The 22,244-nt window shown below is 40.4% G+C and overlaps 1 protein-coding gene across 3 annotated transcripts in view; it reads right to left on the bottom strand.

Moving 5' to 3' along the window:
- Positions 1–7,746: 7,746 nt before the first annotated feature.
- Tnik (TRAF2 and NCK interacting kinase) overlaps positions 7,747–22,244 on the bottom strand; it is a 412,408-nt gene continuing 397,910 nt past the window's right edge. For 2 of the 3 annotated variants that reach the window (XM_052180712.1, XM_052180713.1), the window contains 5 exons: positions 17,310–17,410; positions 15,028–15,177; positions 12,776–12,935; positions 12,387–12,526; positions 7,747–10,408 (listed from right to left, as the gene is read on the bottom strand). In XM_052180712.1, the coding sequence (XP_052036672.1) occupies positions 10,325–10,408; positions 12,387–12,526; positions 12,776–12,935; positions 15,028–15,177; positions 17,310–17,410 (635 nt within the window). In that variant the 3' untranslated portion in view covers positions 7,747–10,324. Of the gene's footprint in view, positions 10,409–12,218; positions 12,527–12,775; positions 12,936–15,027; positions 15,178–17,309; positions 17,411–22,244 lie in introns of those variants that run through there. The other variant, XM_052180711.1, reaches the window with a different exon arrangement.

Consider the following 22,244-nt stretch of genomic DNA (forward strand, 5'->3'; position numbering starts at 1 on the left):
TTAGGGGTGTGGTATTTTGTTTTGCTTGTTTGTTTTGTGTTTTTTGTTTGTTTGTTTTGTTTTTTGCTGATGTAAATACCTGCGAATCATCCATGCTCTTGTAAGTAACCTCAATAAACTCTCTTGTGTCCTAGACTAGACTTTGATGGAATCACTGTTTGGTATGTTGCTCTAGTGTCTTATCTTGAATGAATAGGTATTTGCGGCTCTCCAGGAAAACTCACTTCTCTAGTGTTCCACCAAAGTTTCTGCATTTCTCTGTCAAAAATTAGACTATCCTTTTGTTTTTATCAGAGGATGTTTTCTGCCTCTTGCCTCACCCATCTCAGTGACTGGGGCATTTAGATGGGGGAGAACAGAGGTAGGCAGGGCTAATTTCTTTGTCAGCAGCTTCTACCTCAGCATAGAGTGTGGGGCTGGTATATGTAACACAGGCAGCTGATACACAAGTACCTTGCTTACCTTAACATACATAGAATGGGCAGCCATGCTCTCATCAGATCATAGTTACCCCCGGATGGCATAGGAACTGGCCAAAAAGTAAAACAGTTATCTATCATTTTGAGTCCTCTTACATGTGGATGTGATTAAGATAGTTCTATGAGAATGAACTAAACCAATGATCGTTAGTATATTCCTTACATACGAACATTGTCATAAAACACAACCAAGACGTAATTGGAAGTCTTAAGGTCCTCTGCCAGGCTGGGAGTTGCAGGAGAGGGTTCAGTTGCACCATGTGTCCACCAGGTATTGCCTGTAGGTACGTCATGCATGCCCAAATTGCTTGTAAAATGGAGCTTCATTTGAAAGTATTTGTGAACTTTTTGTTGCTTTTCAGTTCTCTGGCATATTTGACAGACTCATCATACTTTTGACAAGACATCTGGAATATGGAGAGTTTTGTGGTGACTTCTGTTTTGCAGTAAGTCCACCCTTTGATAGTACTGGCACCTACAGAGGTTTCTGGAAGGTCATATGAGGTTACTATATAGGGGGTGGTTCTGATGCTAAGTTCCTATTCCTCAATTGGTTTTTGATCTATCAATAAAGATGCCAGAGCCAGTTGTTGGGTGGAAGGAAAGAGGCAGGACTTCCAGGCCCCTGTAGGAAGAGGCAAGGAGACACAGAGGAGGAAGAGTTCACCATGCATCAGAGGAAGGAAAGGCTACTAGCCATGTAAGATCTAGTATGGAGTGGCCATAGGCCACTTTCCTGACTGGGTCTGGGGCAGCAACTAAAACTGAGGGCAGATTTAGGGTGCTGAGCTAAGAGTATTAGGAAGAGCATGCTAGCCAAGGACAGCTTAGAAGAGCCCAGATATTGAGCCAATAAGGCAGGTTGAAATTGAGCAATGTGTGTGTGTGTGTGTGTGTGTGTGTGTGTATCTGTGTTTTTCATCCATGAATCCAACACTGTCTGGGCCAGGGCTGGTAGTGTGGTTCACCTGGAGCTTAAAGCAGGGTAGCAAAAACTACATGCTACATAGTACCACTTACCTTGTGAGGCCAGTCTTGGTTTTACACTTTGGGTAGGTAACACTAGATTCTGGTGTAGGAAGAGGATGTTGGGTTTTATTGCCCCAATTTTGAGAAAGGCAGTGTATTCCTGTCCTGACCTAAGTCTGGACATTTGTGAATCCTCTTGAGCAGTGCTCCCACTAGCTAATGAAATGTCAAAATCCTCTAAGTCTCTGAGCTGCCAACATTAAATGGGTCAAATGGGAACAGTTAATGAAATGGGCAGCTATCTCTTATCAACATCCATCTCAACCATGTCTGAACACTAACATGATGATCACCAGCTCCAAATGTGAGGGTTAGCCTACTGGGTCACTTTGATTTCATAGATGATAATCTTGATAATTTGATAATGCCAACTCTGAGTGAGTACTCTGTTTCTTTCTGCTGCAGCAGAAAGCTAGCTCTGAATACCTCTTTTCTTAAATTAGTTAAGAAGACGAAACCTGAGATTATATATTCTCTGGTGAAGCCACAGCTTCACCAACCCTGTCCTTATGACTTCACTTGGTAAGTTGTCTTGTAACAATTATTTTTGAGAGGAGTCAGGGGTGTTTCAAGTTGTTATTGTCACATAACATGGACAGAGGGATTTGTAACAAATGGAAGCATGCTGTCAAGCTGGTGTGATACACTTTTAGAGAAAGCTAATGGTGAGATATTTTACATAAAATATATTGCAAATATATTTAAAAATATTTATTGGATTTTTAAGAACTGAAACTTCTGGTTTCTAGATTGTTCCAGATTATTATCATAGTTTGGATACTTCTGCACATCTGTTTTACATTCTCCATTTATACCTGTAACCATTCTCTTGTAAAGGACTTAAGATATCTGCAACTAAGCATCGTAGGTCCTCTACATGGTTTGGTCTTGGAAAGATAAAGACCTTGACCCTGGCTATTTAGAATGAATTACACATCATCTTTCTTTGTCTCAGCATCTTTATGAGAAGACACAGAATGGGAGGAGCAGTTTTTTTCATTGTTAGGCTTCAGTTACATCATTGACTGCCTTCTTTTTTAAAATATTTCATTTTATTAAGGGAGGAGATAAATACAGGATTGAACAAATGGAACTACAAGGTGTGCCCTTTACAAGACTCAGTGAAACAATAAATCCATCAGAAGGCATGTGTCAATATCCTACAAGGAAACCTCATGCAACAACATTCAATGACGTTGAATATATACAGATGTAAAAGGCTCAGAGACGCCTCACAACTCTTGCCACTTGAAGGATTATTAAGACCCAAATGTCATCAGGCATTTTTTGAAACTATATTTGGCAGAAGGTCTGCGACTGTTATTGTGCTTTAGCATTTATTTCATAAAACAAAATTAGGAGCCCTCTTCCCACACCCCCAAATCTGCATCTCTTTTCTTTCTTTCTTTGTTTCTTTCTTTGTTTCTTTCTTTCTTTCTTTTTTTGCACTGATAAGGTTAGGGGGGCATTACTTGTGTTCGACTAAGAGTTTTAAATGCTGATTTTTTTCACTGATCTATGTAATAGTTTCTCTTCTAATACTGCAACTTAGTTTGTGAAGATGATTCATGAAGCAAGAAAGGATAGCCAGGGTCAAAGTCAGGTGTCTTCCCTGCAAGGACTGAACATCCATAGAGTATTCTATTTCTCTATGAAAACAAAGCTGTATTTAATGATTTTATGGCCTCTGAAGATAGTTTTTTAATTTTGGTATAGAAACTAAAATCAACCACATAGTTTATGCCATTTTGATTTCAAAATTGTTCTTGTTCATTTCCATTGAAGCATCCATTCAATCAACATTTACTAAGTAGCTACTGCCTGTTAGGTATTCTTCAAAGCACTTCAAAGACAGACCCAGGAGCAAAGTAGCTGGTGAGAAGGGCTATGGATGGTGGATAAAGCAGAAAGTGGCTGTAGGTGGTGGTTTTCTATAATACAACTCTCTGAGGGGAAAAGAAGATTTGTCAACAAGATCTCAAGAAAGTGAAGGAACAAGCCATGCAGGTAGGTGATGGGTGAGGTTTTTATCAAGAAGGGGCATGTTGTGAGGGTATTCTGGGTGAAGCATGGAATACATGGCTACATAAAAATGAACAGAAAAGTAAGATCAGAGAAAAGGGTAACTGGGGAGAATGAAAAGGTAGGGCAGATTTCACTGGCTTTATTGGCCACGTGAATGTTATTCTAGCTAACTGGGAGGATACTGTAGAGCTTAGAAGAAAAGTGAAATATTTTTGCCTTGCATTCTAAAAGCATCATGGCAGGTAGAAAGTAGCCTGATCAAATAGATCATGGATATACCCCGAATATAAGAAAAAACATGTTTCTAAAATACAGTATTTGAAAGGGTAAAATTAGGGTGTGACAATGAGATTTTCTGGTGTGGAAGAGTGGAGCTGACATTTTGCCAATCGGGAAGACCATGAATCAGTTTTGTTTTGCTTTGTTTTGGGCCTTGGGGAGGCAGGACACAGCACACATCCAAATGAAGATACGTATTAGGGAATTAGGCCTATGAGTCCAGCATTCAGGAAGGAGACTGGAGTTAGAGATGAAGATGTGTCTTATGACACTGTATAGATGGTTTCTAAGGCTTAACATTGAAGCGATCACCTAGAAAAGAGAACTACAGCACCAGCTACTAGCACATGCCAGCAAACAAGGAAATCCAAGGCACAGGAACTATTTCAAGAAGCAGTTCTTTACTGTGTCAAAGACTGAAGATTAGCAGCATGCAACCAGAGCTGGTTGCTGCATTGGGCAGGGAGTTAGTAATGCCCTTAGTTAAGTCACCATTTTGGGAATGAAAGACAGAGTTTAAATGTTTCTAGCTTCCAAGGAAAGCAAGAAATGCAGTTAGTGAGTAGACACAGTTCCTCTGGGGAAGTTTTTCTTTGAAGGGAAGTGGATCAATAGATGGAAATGAAGTGGGGTACTAAGGCCAAGGGGAGGGTTGTAATACAGGACATGAGTGAAATCCTCCAGTACAATGGGAGACAGTGGTAATGCAAAAGGGAAGGGTTATGGGTGAAGCAATGGCCTTTGCTTGGAAGGGATGTATAAGACCATGAGCCAATGGGAAGAATTTCCCACTATGTAAAATTTATACTTTAGGGATTTCTATTGTCATCAATAATGAGTTTTACCAGTAAAGATTTAAACAAAAAGAGAAGCCAGGGTGTGTGTAGGTGTGTCTAAATGAGTACTAAAGTCAGAAGCATTCAGAAGGGTAGTGCTGGAAAAGGCAGGGGCCAAGGGCTGAATACACGCGCAACATGGAAGAGTGACTGAAGGGGACCCAGCAACTTTCTTGGTGGATGAAAGAGCTTCAGAGAAATGGGTATGAGAAAAAGGAAGGAGGACTTGTGACTTGGGAATGTCAATGAAGAATTGCCATGCATCTGTTCCTGTTAGTACTTTATAACACATATTCACTCTGTATGATATGCACAGCATATCTCAGGTTCTGGATCTAGGTCCTCTTCCACTTAGAGCTGACCAAAGTCTTCCCAACTGCAGATGAACATCTGTAGAAAGTACTTGAAGAACTGTGGTATAAGTGAAGGAAAAAGCATAGGTAGAAATAAAAGTTTCAGACTGGACGATCCATGGGTACAACTATATCCAGTTTTGCCAGATTTTTGATCATTCAAAAAACTTTTAAAAGCTAGAGGTTTAAATATGTAAAGTATAAAAAATGTAAGCAATCATAGGGCATAGCAAAAAAATACTTTTCCCTTCTAGTATTATAGATTTGCCACCTCTCTACAGTTACATAAGTAGCGTACGGCAGCTCAAATGTCAAAAAGGAAAGTTCTTTTAAAACATGCAGTTTTAAAATGCAGTTAGGCCTCTATCCATCCCCTCACTGCTGCCACCAGACTTGTGAACTTCTCACTTAGGGAAATGCCTCAGCTCCCTTAAACTACAGTAGGCACTATTACATCCTAACCTGGGAGAAGGGATACGCGAAGATATGGATAGTTGCTAGGACTGATGGTAGCCCATTGCTGGGAATGAATACATGTCTTCCCGTCAGCATTCATGAGCCCTTTGTTCTGCAAAGCAATCTGTTATCTATAAGAAATAAATCATCAAAAACAAACTCATGCAGAGTGAGCGAGTGAATGCAAAGTTGATTACACACAGTCAGAAGTAGAGAAACACTCAGGATATTTTATTTTATTTTCAACTGTATTTTCTAGATTTCATTCAAATGTTCAGTGGGATTTTGATGTGATTTAAAAGAGTATAGTCTTATCCAGGGAGCTTTTGCTTAAATGCATTTGGGGAGATTGTTGGTCTGTGTGGTGGGTCTTCATGGACTGGCATGTACCAGTGGAATCAAGTTCACAGCACAGGTCATAATCTTAGACTGTTTAATGCTGTGTAAATTGTTGAATCTCACAACTGTCCATAGAGAAATTTCTAGAACAATGGCACAGTATGGAAATAAAAACAACACTAGAAAAATCGTTCCCCAAGGTATATGTGTTGTCATCTGGGGAACTACAAACTGTGAAGCACTTCTGTTCATTGTTTGGTTCTGGAAAAGAGATCATTTTATAGTCACACTGTATGAAACTCATGGAAGGACAGATCATTTTAGGGTCCCTATTACTGCTGTAGTGATCAAGACCAAATACAATGGCATTTATGTGCAACTCCATCAGGTTAAAAAATAAATAGACTTTAGAGGTTAAATTTTGTGTTATAATTATGTAGTCTAGGGAAAGCAAGTTCTTGACTTGTGACATGGTTCATAGATGTTCTTTGAGATATTTAGTTTCAAATTTTCAAGAATGAATTAAAAGGGAATCAATCATTTACAACTGTTGAGATGGTCAGAACATAGCACCAGAGAGACTCTGGAGTATGTAGAGCCTGGGAGATATTCTCATGCTTTCCTGGAGCACACTAAGATCAAGTTTCATCAACACCTATATCATCTTTTGTAACAATAACGCAGCACACCGTTTACTGTAGAGCAGTCAGCACAAGGGCAGAGGCATCTGTTCATGCAGACTTTCCAAGACAACACACACGGAACACTGGTATGGTTTAGGACAGTGACAGGAATTTGTACACGCAGCAGCAAGGAAAGCAGTTTTTAAAGAGAACTTCATGGACTGTGAAGTCAGACTTTGGCCCTTCTTTGTCAATGGATGAAACCCCAAATGGCTCAGGCCTGAGTATCACACACCTCTTTTCACTCTACTGCACAAGAGGGATCAGAGACACAATCGTCAGTGCATCACAAGAGCAGACAGAAAACTGTTAGAAGTATGTAACGACAACCAGGAATTACAATGACTTTAAAACATGTGTGCTTGATGCAAGGTGTGTTCAGTGTATATCCCAGAAAACAATGGTAGTGTGGTAGGGTTAGAGACATGGAACCCGGTCCAAGTGGTTGGTCTCAGGAAGCTTTGCCCTGACCTCAAAGTATACTATTGAATAAACACAACAATGATAGCAACAAAGTCTATGTCTTGAAGCTTGTTTAAAATTCCCCAAGAAAAACACTGAACTCCATTTAACTAAAGCTATCAGGTTCCATGTGGTGCTTAATATAAGTTGTTGCTTGTGTGGTATGAGATGGCTATATATGATCTGAATGGAAATCAGTGTAGGGAAGACTCACAGCCCATCCATCTCTACCATTCAGTGGATCCAAGAATCCAAGCTACAACGTACTAGCCAACACTCGTGCACAATGGTCTTTTTTTAGGTTCCAGACCAAAGCTGTGGCATGGGCATGCTCAGTGGGTTTGCTGGATAGTCAGCAGTTTTGTGCATTGAGAATGGACAGCTTAATGGACTAAAGCTTAATTAGGGGTTGGAGGTGGGAGCTATTCTATGGAAAAACAGAAACTTTGCTAATTTCTAGAAAAAAAAACTTTTAAAGGGAAAGATTAAAACAGAAAGCATTTTAAATTATAGTAGATAAATAGATCACCCCCACCAGAAACAAACAAAAGAAAAGCAACTCCAAATTTGGGATCTGCATGAAGAATCACTAGGGCACCATTCTGATACATTTTACATGACCAAGGTCTCATGATATCAAGGCTGAGACCTGTCATAAATGCCAGAATATTTCCTTCTAAGGATAATTGCTAAAAGGAATTCTATAAATGTATTTTAAGGAACAGAGATTACTGGGGCCCTTTTCCAAATTGGTTTCCTGTATGCTCGGTGCAAAATATTTGTACAAAAATATAAAAGGCATGGCTCGATGTTTAACGTCTGTGTTTTATTTTGTTGGCACCAGAAAAAAGCTCATGTAATGTTATGTCACTGTACATACTGTAAACAAGACGGCATTAATATGTTTTCTTATGATTTTCTTCTTCCAATGAATCTAGATTTTAAAAAATACATTCACAAACTACCTTATGTTTAAACACAATGATTCCCTTTTATTTCTTAACTGTACCCAAAGTCCCACAATAAAAAATCATTTAAAGCTGTGTGTTTCAGATGTCTCGCTTAGAAATAAGAACAAAACAAAACAAAACATTAAAACAAAGATCAGTTTGCAACATAATTTAAAGAAGCCTCAGGTTCAAAACATCACAGCAGCAATATAAAGAGCTGGTGGCAATCACATTTGGAGACAAGACTGAAATCCATATTATTTTTGTCCACATCAACATCCAATTATAGTAGTTGCTAAATTTAACCCAAAGGTATTGCTGAATTTGTTCTGTGGAATTCATGAAGACAAGATTGTTCAGCAGCATAACCCCAGCAGTAAAAATGAGAACGGGAGGATTTCATTGCCTTTGAGAGCTAGAGGGAACATGATGGGCACATCCTGGTGATCACTTGAAGACCACCCAAACTACATTTCTGTGTGTTACCTGCTTCAGATTACTGCAAACAACAATCACCTGTGGGGATTACAGATTCACCTAGTGCATAACTCAGAATATTTCCCTTTCTTATCCCCTTTGGCCAACCACCAAATTAAAAAGATACCGTTTTCCTAACATATGTTTCGTTCTCATTAATAATACATCAGCTGCTCATTTGTTTAGGCAAAATCAGGAGAATCACAGTTTTTGTCTTTCTTTTTTTGACCCATTTACAGTAATTGTATTCTTTAAAAACAACCTACATTAGGTTTTTGTCATTGGAGATTTTTTTTTCTCCCTCCAATTTTAAAGAACAATTTGATCACTACTGTTTTGAAAATGTTCAATACAGCCAAGATTGCCCGGTGAGCTCTCTATATGTCTCCTGGAGATAACACTGCTGTGATGAACAGAGAAACAAAAACAAACAAAACGAGGTAGGTTAAAACAGGAAGCACAGCACAGATACCATTTCGCAACACCTGGATACCATAGGCGGCCATGCTTATAGCTTTGGGGAAAATCCCAGTCAGTCACATAAAGGTTCAAATCATTCGAGTAAGGGTTTCTATAAGGACACAAGTCAACCTGAACTAAATACATACACATCTCTGCACAGATGTTGTTAACAGTATGTTGGGAAGCTTGGAGGAACATAACGTGATTAGAGTCTTAGAATTTTGTCAAAGCCTTGCCTTTAGGCTCCCTAAAATCTGAGCTTTTGGTGCCTGCTGTGTGTGGCAGGCTTGCAAGTCTAGTCCCTTGACTCAGTAAGAACACAGACAGCTCAGGAACATTTATTAGTAGCTCTTTTCTGTCACAGTTTTTATGTTGAGAAATTGGCACCCTTGGGAGGGTCTCCAGGGCATGGTTGTCATGTAACCCCCAGCTCTGGGAAAAGATCTCAATTAGTTGCAGTCCTAACAAAGCCCAAATAAAGGGACCTCTTAGCAAGGAGGCTTTGTGCCTTGAAGAAAGAACATGTGTGTATTTACATAGACATATTAGCTCATTTCTCAGAAGCTCCTTCTGGGTGACCCACCTGTCACCCCTCTTTTGCCCTGATCTGTTGCATAATAATTGAGGGACAGTTGCATCCCAGAGTCCCTCCCCAGTCACAACTCAATGGCATTTCTGTCCATTCAACACCCCCCATTCTAGAAAGGGCCATATCAAAATATGGCCTGACAGACTCACGAGAGTGGTAGTTGATTTTATTAGATTAAGGCTAATAGTTTAGCCATTTAAAATCTATTTCCCCAGAGAGGAGAAAACCAGCTATTTTGCTTCTCTTTCAAAAATTCATTAGCCAGTAGCAATTAAAAAAGAAAAAGACAAAACAAAACAAAATAAAAACAGCCTCTTGGGTTAGTGAAGGCAAGAAAATTCTTAAATTACCCCACTATGTGGTTATGGCCTTCAGTGTGGGGAGATAGGGTCCATTTATTGCGATGTTTCTCACTACTGGGAATTGGCAATTTTACAACATACCATATACTTAAAGCTAGCAGGCAGACAGAATTTTAAAAAGACTAAGTTCCCAGTACACATTTCCCCCATTCTTACAAAGTAAGGTGGGAAGGGGGGGGAGTTAAAAAAATCCAAACCAAAAAGAACTGAAAAGCCAGCATTAACACAGCTTAATCATAAGAGCACACCATATTTGTCTCTATCCCTAACTCCGGGGGCACAAGGTCCATCTCTGTCCACAGACAAGGCAGCATCCTCGGGATCGCTCGCCCAGACTTTCCTGCCACCTCTTCCTCTCCTTCTCAACCAGGTTGCAACACCAAAAGGGACTAAATTGGGAGAGACGGAGGGAGAGGAAACGAAGAGAGCAGTATGTTCAACCAGGCCTTCTGATTCTGCCTCTAGACTGGCATCCGTCCACATGAGTTATGTTCGTTTACATTAGAAACAACGCCATGAAGATAAGTGCCAAGTGCTCTTCTGTTACCAGTTCATCATGGAATTTCTGTTGAGGGTCATGAAAAACACTTGGCTACTTCCTCCAGATCGCACGGATGCAAAAAATACCTGTTTGAAATTAAAAACAAGTTAGTTCAACTTCATGGGTTTCTGGTTTCCCCCTTCTCTTCTTCAACTGTCCAGACATTCTTCTCTCATATGTCCTAGCCTCACTATGCGTAGACCAAGTGTCAATAGCCATTGACTGCTGTGACTTGGAGTCACTGGGACTCATGTATGAGCAGTGTATGGAAACCCTCCTGCCTTACTTATGTTCTCTAACATTATTTATTGCTGGACTTCTGGCCCGGGGCAATGCTGATTTCTAAAAAGGTATAGGGACTATCTTTCTTTCCCTTGTCATTGGTATGGGGGCAGATGGAAGATAATCCCTTTAAATTCCCAAAGCTATAGGCAAAATTTGGTGGCCTATTGAGAGTTGAACAACTTGTTCAATTTTTAAACTTGGAAACAAAGAAATCAGGGTGACTACTGTTGAATAGGCTAAGGTGGTGAATGCCTATTCAGTTTGGTGTTCTATGGGTTAACACTTAGGCTCTTTGCTGATGCTGGCAGGTCCCAGGCCAAAGGAGATAATGGCATTAATAAGCAGAAGCACAGACCATTAGGTCTGAACCAGTTCAATCATTTTATCAAAGGCCTGGGAGAAGTGAGTATAATTTAGACTACTGCTTACTTGAGCTCAATGTCAGTGAACCACTGCCCCAGGAAAATAACTATATGGGGCTGTGCAATAGCCCTTCAGTCAGCCAGTGTCTGTGGTCTGAGGAATGACTGTTTCACTAGTGAAAGCTTGTGCTACTTTTTCCCCATGGCTTCTTAAGAAGCTTGTGGAGTTGCTTGACATTTAGCTAAAGCTACAGAGGAAACTACAGCTACTCTAAGGGGCCAGGGAATAGAAATAGGGAGAAGGGTGGAGATATGCTGAAAAGATTGCTAGTTGTGAGCTCAGGGACTAAACCAGAGGCACTAGTCTTAGAGGATGGGTTGGACCAGGCCTGCTGGGGTGGGTCATGGAAAACTACAGTATGGATGTCCACACCCAGAACATTTCCCCTCTTTGGATCTAGGGACTGCAGAAGTGTTAGAGTCTCAATTGTTAACTCTGGTTTCTGACATACTCTGATAAGACCCTTGGTAACTATCCTTGTCTCCCAGAGCTACTGCCCACTAGACCACACCAGGTCAGAAGCAGTTAGCCGGGGTCAAAGAATCCAGATTCACATTACCAGGGTTGGATAAAGACCAGCCTAGTCCCTGGGGAACTGGGATGAACACAGAAATGTAAACAGTTCAACCCATCATGTTCTTCTCTATGTGGGCATGGCTGCTAGGGTGAACATAGTCTCAAAGGGTGGACTCACAAATGTAGATTAGCTATTAAAGTCTCCGGTTTACTCTTCAGGGAGGGCAAGGCAGAGCATGATCACTTAAGTATACTCCTGTGAGTTGATGGATCATGCTGGACAGACATGGTCACTTGTGTTGGAATGTAGCTCCCCCCTCAATCCCCGTGACATGTCAGGAGACACATGACTGAAATGAGACAGGACACGGCAGGAGTAGAGTTTGTGACTACATTTCTTAGGAATGAGTGACATTGTTTAGAAGTTCATATTTCTACATGTCAGATTTTCTGCACTTAAAGGTGAATAAAAGGTCTCAACAGTGTCTCTGTGAAAGGCCTAAAAATGAAGGCATAAGGCTAACCCAGTATGAGGTGATTGATGATGGGCTAGCTGCTCTAAGTGCATAGGAGAATCTACAATGGTTGTTAAGTCACCGGAAGGCCTTCGGGCCACAAAAGTCACCAAGAGTTTACAAGAAAGTTATAGATGCCTTATGTTGGTTCAGTCATAGATTCTGAATGTCCACATGAATCAAACCAAGTAATGCCATTTCAAGATTGTTATTGATCATTGAACACAGATGTGACTTGAGTCAGTATAAAGGAAAATGAAGGTTTCACAGGTACCTGGTGGTCTCTTAAAATGCAAACACTAAAGCAAAGTTGAAACGGATTTACCTTATCATTTCTTTCACATAGAAACTTTAACCTTTGAGCTCGTTTATGCATAAACACTCCATCCAAATGTCCTGTTTCCACTGACCGGATCTCAATAGCTTTCTCGCCCCAGCCCATTATCTGATTGGAATGAATGTAGGCTGTCAAAAGGAATTTCCAAAACTGCATTAAAAACATTAGATAGGCAACAACTCACAGCATTTGTTCACATCTTAACCACAAAAAGACAAAGGACTTGAGATTAAACAGACAGAGCAAGTCTTACAAGTGTCAGTCACAGACAGACTTTTTTTTTTTTTTGTGGACTCAAATGGTTGTTTCACATTTCTTGCCCTTCGTTTCATTTGGGGCGTGTAACTGCTGAAGGAGATAAGGAATGGTTAACCTACCCACAGATGTGGGCATTTCTCCCCATTGGAGCACCACATCCTTAGTGATCCGGCCATAGGTGTTCACATACACCCCCTCATCCTCATAGCAGACAAGCATCTCCATTCCGTCTGTTTTAGGCAAGATGACGATAGCATGAGGAGTGATATTGCCCTGAATCTAGAAGACAAAGAGAGGCCAGGGATTACTCTGCTTCAAATCAAGACAATCAGCTTGGCATGGTAGTGCATACCTTAAATCCCAGCACTCAGGAGACAAGAGGCAGGCAGATCTCTGTGAGTTGGAGGTCAGCCTGGTCTACAAATGGAGTCTAAGATGGCCAGTATTCTATTGCACAGAGATACCTTGTCTTAAAAAAAACCACACAAAACAAAACAAGACACCAAGATGACCTCTTGATTTTTATCTTTAAAAATTACAAATGAAATTTTGTGTTACTTTCACTGTAGAGACTGAAATCTACTTTCATTTAATCTCTGTTCTTGTCAAATGCACCAGGTAACTACAAACACAATTACTTCGTCATGAATCCTATGGTTCTTAAGGACAGTGACATTGGGTTTATGGGGTACCTAGTGTGCCAATCTTTGCGCAGCATGTATACATCATTTCTAGGCCTCTCATGATAGAAAGCTTTGTTGCAGATGAGGGAAATACATCTCAGGGTTACATAACACAAGCTACACAAGTATCTGGTGATAAAAGCAGGCTCTGAGCACATTTTTATAATACTGAAATTCCTGGGTTTCCACTAGAAAGACTGCTTTGACATACTGTAAGGTTGTGACTACAAGAAGGCCATGCTTACATCATCCAGAAAATTCACCTGGGAGCTCCAATACCAGAATGAGTTCATTAGGGAAAGGAAATAGAGAACTACCTTACCACTGGTCCCACTGCTAATATAAGCATGGATTGACTGGTTCTATGAAAAGGGAGGTGCTAATCCTCCTCCTGGTTGAAAATGTCACATAATTCTAAAATGTCATTGACACATAGTGTTGGTGTTCTGTCTAAGTTCCACCCTACACTTACCTGGCCACAGCCAGGTATGCCCCTCCCCATAGACCTGGCCCACTATAAGAGGGGCTACTTGCTCCTCCTCCTCTCTCTCTCCCCTCTCTCTCATCTTACTCTCACCTCTCAGCCCTTTGGGCTCTTCTCCCCTTCCCCCTCCACGTGGTCATGGCCGGCCTCCACCTCTCTCTCTCTCTCTCTCTCTGTCTGCCTACCTCTCTTCTCTACCACTAACTCCCAACCTCTACCCTGAATAAACTCTATTCTATACCATGTCTGTGTGTGTATGGTCCCTCAGGGGGAAGAGGTGCTTGGACATGGGCCCACCTGGGCATCCCCTTCCCCCACACCACCATGCCACACTCCCTTAACCCCCATTCTCTCTTCTTAAGCCCCGTTTCATTGGTGCATTGGCCTTTCACATAGGGCCTTTCACACTGATGTTTAAAGACCATCAGTGGTGACCCAGCATCTACGCTGTGATGCAGACATGCAAGTAAAAAGCTATAAGCTGCAGCGTGGATGACAAGTGGATGTGGGTAAATGTGTCCAAACAGCATGCATAAGGACTGGCTTCTTTAACATCTCAAAATGCCAGTCAGTCATGGACCAGCTTCAGAATATCCTGAGAGTTTGTTAACCATGGGATTATATTCATGAAACACCTCTTACTAGCTGTCATATGTAGATCCACGTGGCATTTCTTGTAAAGATAATGCTTTATGCAGTGTGTCAGGATAGCAAACTGAGTACCATATTGTTAATAAGAACTTGACTATGCTGGGCCTTGAGCCAATTAAATGATCACAGCATAGGTAGTTGGAGTCCCATTTTACAGCTGGGAAAGTTGAGGGTTGAAGAAGTCACTCAACATGTCTACTAATAGAATAAAAGAGATTTTTCTCCAAGAATATAGTGTTGGACCATTTTATTTCCCTAGCATAAAATGAATCAAACTTTTTTCAAACACTGAAATGGGAACTCAGCTATGGTATAACATATGCATATGAAGTCCAAAAAGATGAGAAAATATCTTCAAAATAATTTAATTTTTGTGCTACTTGGGCTTGAGGGAGCAATAACACTTTAAGAACATTCTGACTATTCAGAGATACCCAAAGTTTAGCAACTTTTACAGGTTAACACAATTTCAAATAAAAATAGGCACAACCCAATCTCTGAATATGAAGGCTGTCATGCAGGGGCCAGGAGACAGTAGGTTTCTCAAACTTACGTGGGATGGTATGTAGATATCGTAGGAGTTTCCAGAGTCAACATCAATTACATGGAAACCAGTGTGTGAGCCAAAGATGACCTTTAACCTTTGACCTTCTTCTACCGTGAGGTCAACAAGCAGAGGCTTATGCTGAAGATCTGCAAAAGACTTTAAAAATTACCTCGTTAGTATCCATATCACTTAAAGAGGTTGCCTTATTCCTAAGAGTTTCACTTGGCCACAGTCCAAAGGAAGTGGCTTTCTTCAGTTGAAACTCTGGGAAAAGGTCACTTTCAGGTTTAGGTATCTTCAGCTATGACTCCAGAAAGAAAGTTGTACTGCTTAGTTTCTGTTCCCCTCTTTCCCTTTCTTATCTTTCACAGTAAAGACAGTTTACAGCTGTCAGTTTTGACAGTGTCAAATCGTGTGCTAGAAGCATGGGGTCTAGATGCTGCTGCTCTTCCCTGTGTATTTCTGGTCTTTCTCCTCTAGAGGGTGTGCAGTGATTTCTACAGCTCCCCCCTCTCTCATGTGGTAACCATGGTCAGCTATGGCTGCTACCTCCCCAGACAGATTGGGAACAATGCTGTGTTAAATCTATTGGTGATTAATGGGAGTACACTGGTTATGGTTTTTCTTCCTTGATTGTCAATTTCTCTAAACTTCATACAGCATTTTGAGGTATAGGTTTGGGCAATAAGAAAAGGAGATGTGAAAGTTACATCATATTACTCATATCATAGCTTGTAAGCAACAGTCCTTGTCTCCAAGGATTCAACTGGAAAGGAAAAGAAAACAGCTCTGGCCAAGTTTACCCCAGTTCCATTTGATTGGATTCAGGGCCTAAGCTCTAGAGCTATAAAGTGTTCCTGCCTGTCTTCCTCTGCCATGATTCAGTGCTTTTATCAGCTCCTGGGCTCTAAGAGAAGATTCAAGAAACCACAGCCGCCATTAATCACTGCTCTCTTGCCATCTCTTTTAGACATTGTCACAGCACAGGAAGTCAGTGCCGTTTGTCCCTGTCTTAGGGGACTGTTCCACCTCTGGCCTATGCCAGTCTTCCCTACTCGACGTCTTGTCTCTGTGCTTTCTCTTCCAGGTAGTGTCTAATCTGGCGAGAGGAACATTTTATTGTTACTGCTGTCTCATGGGCTCTGGCTAGGACCCTGAGAGCAGATGTCAGGATGGGAAAGGGATCTTGCTTGAAAAACTTTTTTTGGAGAGAGGTTTTGGCAGCAAAGTGGCCCCACATTAGTTCTAGGAGTCAGCTTTTCATTGCCATTATAAACATAATGCAATTACAAAATGTCTGTCAGTAAAGTGGGCCTAAGGAGGAGAGTCCATTTCTACTGATGAGTCTATCATCCAGAGCACATCCCAAATGGGCCATCTGAACTAAAAGAACAAGATGGGAATAGAGTGGTTGGTTCACTCTCTAAGGGTGTTGACAGAATCCCATGGCAAATTTGGCTTCCACATAGCACAGGTGTCATGGATGAATAAATATCCAAAAGTCAGTTATAGTCACAAAGGTAGGGAAAGCAAGTGAAAAATGGAAAGAGAAAAGGGGAGATAAATGCACAATGGATGTGACTAGGCTATGTGATTCTAAATACATTGGTGTGATTGAATGTAATGTTTTATTTTTTTCTGGCAATTGGGGCTCATTTTTTATAATATGGGGTCAGTGGGACAAAGCACATTACCATCCTACTCTCTTGCCGATCCTATGAGTAGCCAACCCATCTGTGATGAGCACAGACCAAGGCAAGGTAAACAAACACAAAGGCAGTCAGGATGGAAATTCAGAGGAATAAGGTCTTTCCCACAAGAGACTGCCTTCAGCATTCAATTCAGAGACAGCTTCATTGCAATAGAATAAACAAAGATCCACAGAGCTTTAGAGAGTTTATTCCTAAATGTTAGTGAGGATTAGCAGATTTGGACCCCAGTGCCACCACAGATCTATCTTTTTCAGACGGAACATCAGACAATATTTGACTTTCAATGGCTTTACAACAGAGATTGCTGTGTAACTTTGTGTTTGGTACTTTTCCTGATACCCATTCCTCTTGAAGTCAACAGTTCATAAATCTGCAGTGGAAGAGGACAATCAGATTTTCATGTGATGAGCTGGGTAGCATTTTTATTACTTAAGTCTTTTGCGATAATAATTGTAAAAATTGTTTGTTTTTGTATTTTACACAAATTTTCCCTATATAATAAAACTGATACTGGCTTATGTGGAAAACAGAGCTCTGGCAAAAACTGAGAATTAAATAGGCAGCATCCAGACTTACCTTAAATGCCATGAACTTATGATAAGGTTTAGGGGCCCACGCATATATCTCTACTGCATTCTTTAAGGCGATCACCAAGAACTTGATCCTTTCATATTTAACTAAAATAGAAAAGAAGAGTAAGATTTAGAAACCATGTCAACTTATCCAAGATTTTTAGTATTAATGATATTAATGAATGTAGGTTCCTGTCTATAGGTATTCGCATAATTCTTGGAATAGGCTACTATTGTTTTTTTAGTTTAGTTTAGTTTAGTTTAGTTTAGTTTGGGCACAAAAATTTAACTTCTAGTATTTAACAGAATAGTAGAAGATTTTAGTTTTTTATTAAATGAATTTTCTTTATCTAAAGATGGGACTACTTCAGTTTAAAGATTGATATTCGCTCTGATAAGGACCTATACCATCTTCTTATGTTAGATGGCAAGATACTAGAATAATTAACTAAGTTGTGGAGACATAAGCTTATTGTGTATTATCTGCTTATTATTTAAATCTTAATTATGATTACATGAAATAATTATTTAGATATCTAATGAACGATGCAATGATAGGAGCCATAGGTTCTGCCAGTGGCTTATTTTTAAGGGCTTCATGTACTTTGACAAATATTTCACTGTGTATGAAAATAGAATATTACACATCATCACTTGGTAAAATGACTGAATGACTAACTCATTACTCCATCACATAAAATAGCACTCAATAAGTTCTTTACAAGAGAACAAGTGACACATTTGTCATCTGAATGCTTAGTCAATATGGTCTATGTGTTTCTGATAACATAACGATCAGAATTTACAATGATGACTTTGATGGAATACAGAATTCTTTAAAGCCTTCTGGACTTTCCACTATTAAAGAAGGAGTCTAATTCTGCAAACAAATGATACACATACCAGTCATTTTCCGTATAGAATATCTGTACAAAAAATATCCTGTATCATAAGAAAGCAAGTTAGGATAGATTTTCATATGGCTACATATGAAACCTAGGGTTTCTAGTTGGCTCCTATATAATTTTTATAGTGTGAACTCTTTCTTCCTTTTTTTCTGTGCACTGCTGGGAACTAAACCCAATCTCTCATGTTAAACACTCTGCCACTGAGCTACATCACAGACAGCATGGCTTTTTTCTGAATCCACTCTCTGACCTTACCCGGGACACAGAAAAAGATTCACAAAAATTAAAACATCTTTAAAAGAAAAGTTAGCTAAGTATATGTAGGACAAAAGAAGTCATTTACATGACTTTTAGATAAACCAGTTGCTTTTCTGTTAAGGCCTATTTTATTGTTTATATAAGATGAAATTTGTTCAATGTATTATTCAAGTTCTTTTACAAAGTTATTAGCAAGGCTGGGCGGTGGCACATGCTTACAATCCCAGCACTCTGGGAGGCAGAGGCAAGAAAATTTCTGAGTTCAAGGCCAGCCTGGTCTACAGAGTGAGTTCCAGGACAGTCAGGGCTCTACAGAGAAACCCTGTCTCGAAAAAAACAAAAAATCCAAAAAACAAAGTTATTAGCCGATATTGTCACTCTTGTCTTCTATTTTTGAGATTTCATAGGAATTTAAGCACATAGGATTAGCAGGCTGAGAAAGAAATTAGGGAAATGACGCCCTTCACAATAGCCACAAACAGTATAAAGTATCTTGGGGTGACTCTTACCAAACATGTGAAAGATCTGTATGACAAGAACTTCAAGACTCTGAAGAAGGAAATGGAAGAAGACCTCAAAAAATGGGAAAACCTCCCATGCTCATGGATCGGTAGAATCAATATAGTTAAAATGGCCATTTTGCCAAAAGCAATACACAGATTCAATGCAATACCCATCAAAATCCCAACTCAATTCTTCACAGAGTTAGAAAGAGCAATTATCAAATTCATCTGGAATAACAAAAAACCCAGGATAGCTAAAACTATTCTCAGCAACAAAAGAAAGTCTGGGGAAATCAGTATCCCTGACCTCAAGCAATACTACAGAGCAATAGTGTTAAAAACTGCATGGTTTTGGTACAGTGACAGGCAGGAGGATCAATGGAACAGGATTGAAGATCCAGAAATGAACCCACACACCTATGGCCACTTGATCCTCGACAAAGAGGCTGAAAACATCCAATGGAAAAAAGATAGCCTTTTCAACAAATGGTGCTGGTTCAACTGGAGATCAGCATGCAGAAGAATGTGAATTGATCCATCCTTGTCTTCTTGTACTAAGCTCAAATCCAAATGGATCAAGGACCTCCACATAAAGCCAGACACTCTGAAGCTAATAGAAAAGAAACTGGGGAAGACCCTTGAAGACATCGGTACAGGGAGAAAGTTTCTGAACAGAACACCAATAGCGTATGCTCTAAGATCAAGAATTGACAAATGGAACCTCATAAAATTACAAAGTTTCTGTAAGGCAAAGGACACCATCAAGAGGACAAATCAGCAACCAACAAATTGGGAAAAGATCTTCACCAATCCTACATCAGATAAAGGGCTAATATCCAATATATATAAAGAACTCAAGAAGTTAGACTCCAGAAAACCAAACAACCCTATTAAAAAATGGGGTACAGAGTTAAACAAAGAATTCTCACCTGAAGAACTTCGGATGGCGGAGAAGCATCTTAAAAAATGCTCAACCTCATTAGTCATTAGGGAAATGCAAATCAAAACAATCCTGAGATTTCACCTTACACCAGTCAGAATGGCTAAGATTAAAAATTCAGGAGACAGCAGGTGTTGGAGAGGGTGTGGAGAAAGAGGAACACTCCTCCACTGCTGGTGGGGTTGCAAATTGGTACAACCACTCTGGAAATCAGTCTGGCGGTTCCTCCGAAAACTGGGCACCTCACTTCCAGAAGATCCTGCTATACCACTCCTGGGCATATACCCAGAGGATTCCCCACCATGTAATAAGGATACATGCTCTACTATGTTCATAGCAGCCCTATTTATAATTGCCAGATGCTGGAAAGAACCCAGGTATCCCTCAACAGAAGAGTGGATGCAAAAAAATGTGGTATATCTACACAATGGAGTACTATTCAGTCATTAGAAACAATGAATTCATGAAATTCTTAGGCAAATGGATGGAGCTAGAGAACATCATACTAAGTGAGGTAACCTTGACTCAAAAGGTGAATCATGGTATGCACTCACTAATAAGTGGATATTAACCTAGAAAACTGGAATACCCAAAACATAATCCACACATCAAATGAGATACAAGAAGAAAGGAGGAGTGGCCCCTTGTTCTGGAAAGACTCAGTGAAGCAGTATTCGGCAAAACCATAACAGGGAAGTCGGAAGGGGTGGGTGGGAGGACAGGGGGAGAGAAGGGGGCTTACGGGACTTTCGGGGAGTGGGGGGCTAGAGAACGGGAAATCATTTGAAATGTAAATAAAAAATATATCGAATAAAAATATTCATTAAAAGAAAAAAAAAGAGGGTCTCAAATTTCTGGTAATTGCTGATCAACTATTGCTCTCAGGTCACACCTTCTTTTGTAGCTTCCTGCTATCTGTCAGCATGTGCACATCAAGGCAATGAAATATGACAGCCCTGATCAGAAGGACCAAATTAGAAATGTCTGGAAGGCCGATGGGAGACATGTAGGTCAAACAGGATGTAGACATTTTTAAAACGTATTCCAGGTATATGCAAGGCACAACATTCAGAAATGTTACCATCTCCTGTGATTAGTTTTATGGCTTCATAATTATATAGTCCCAGTTTGCGCAACAAATTCTGGTCACCAAAATATTTGAGCTAATAAATGTCAAATAATAGTAGAAAAATATTTCCAGGTAAAGGAAATTCTACCAGCTTTGTCCAAGCCATCTTTAGAAGCAATTCTAAATGTTTTCCACAGTCACACTTGAAGTGCCTTGCTTCTTTCTGCAAACAAGAACGGCTCTTCCAGGAAGAAACCCACAGTCTTCAAGAGAGCAGCGTGTGGACACGAAGCCCTCTGCTACCTGGTGGGGCTGGTGTGGGCTGTGTCTGATAACTTCGCCACACAATCAGACTAAGTTCAGAGAAAACTGCAGTTTCAGAGCATGACAAGACAGGACCAAATGATTCTGGTTCCTGAACAAAAGCAGCCATGGAGCCTGAATGTCCCGATCGATCGCTATGGAAAACATGCTCCCCCGTGTGGTCTGCTTTGTGAATAGTACTGTGCCCATTCAACATCCTTTCCTCTTTCAAACACTGCTTAACTGGTTTCAGTGCCCGGTACTGTACTCTCTACTGGCACACAATACAGACAGATTGGGGCTGTGGCGATGCATTTTACAGACACTGTGTATGTTTGTGGACCTTCTCTATAGCGCCCCGTCATACCTTCTAAATAAATGCACGTAAGTTAGCCCATTGTGTCATAAAGATTAGAAAGGCTTGTTGAGGGCACAAAACACCAAGGGCTCATCATTTATGAATGGAGGTGCAGCAGCTTTCTGGCTTGAATCATCTAGTCATTCATCACTGTTGATGTGTAAGACAGTGACTTGGAATGAATGTGCAGGAAAAGGCATGGAGAATATTCTAGAACAGGGTTCCCTCTACTCGTCAAAAGATAAGACACTAGGTTCCAAGGCAGACAACATAAATAACTTGGTTATTGTTTTCTGAGTTCCTTTACAGTACCTTCCCTGATTGCTGTTTCTGCTTTCTTTCTTTTTAAATTAGATATATTCTTTATTTACATATCAAATGTTGTCCCCTTTCCTGTTTTCCCCCTACCCCTAAAATCCCATAAGCCATCTCCCTTTCCCCAATCAACCCTTCCCACTTCCCTGTCCTGGTATTCCTCTTCACTATGGCATCAAATCTTTCCAGGACCAAGGGCCTCTCCTCCCTTTGGTGTCTAACAAGACTATCCTCTGCTGCCAATCACCATCACATAACACCTGTGGCTGGACCAACGCTACAGGT

The sequence above is a fragment of the Apodemus sylvaticus genome, chromosome 4, assembly GCF_947179515.1.
Source record: "Apodemus sylvaticus chromosome 4, mApoSyl1.1, whole genome shotgun sequence".
NCBI lineage: Eukaryota > Metazoa > Chordata > Mammalia > Rodentia > Muridae > Apodemus > Apodemus sylvaticus.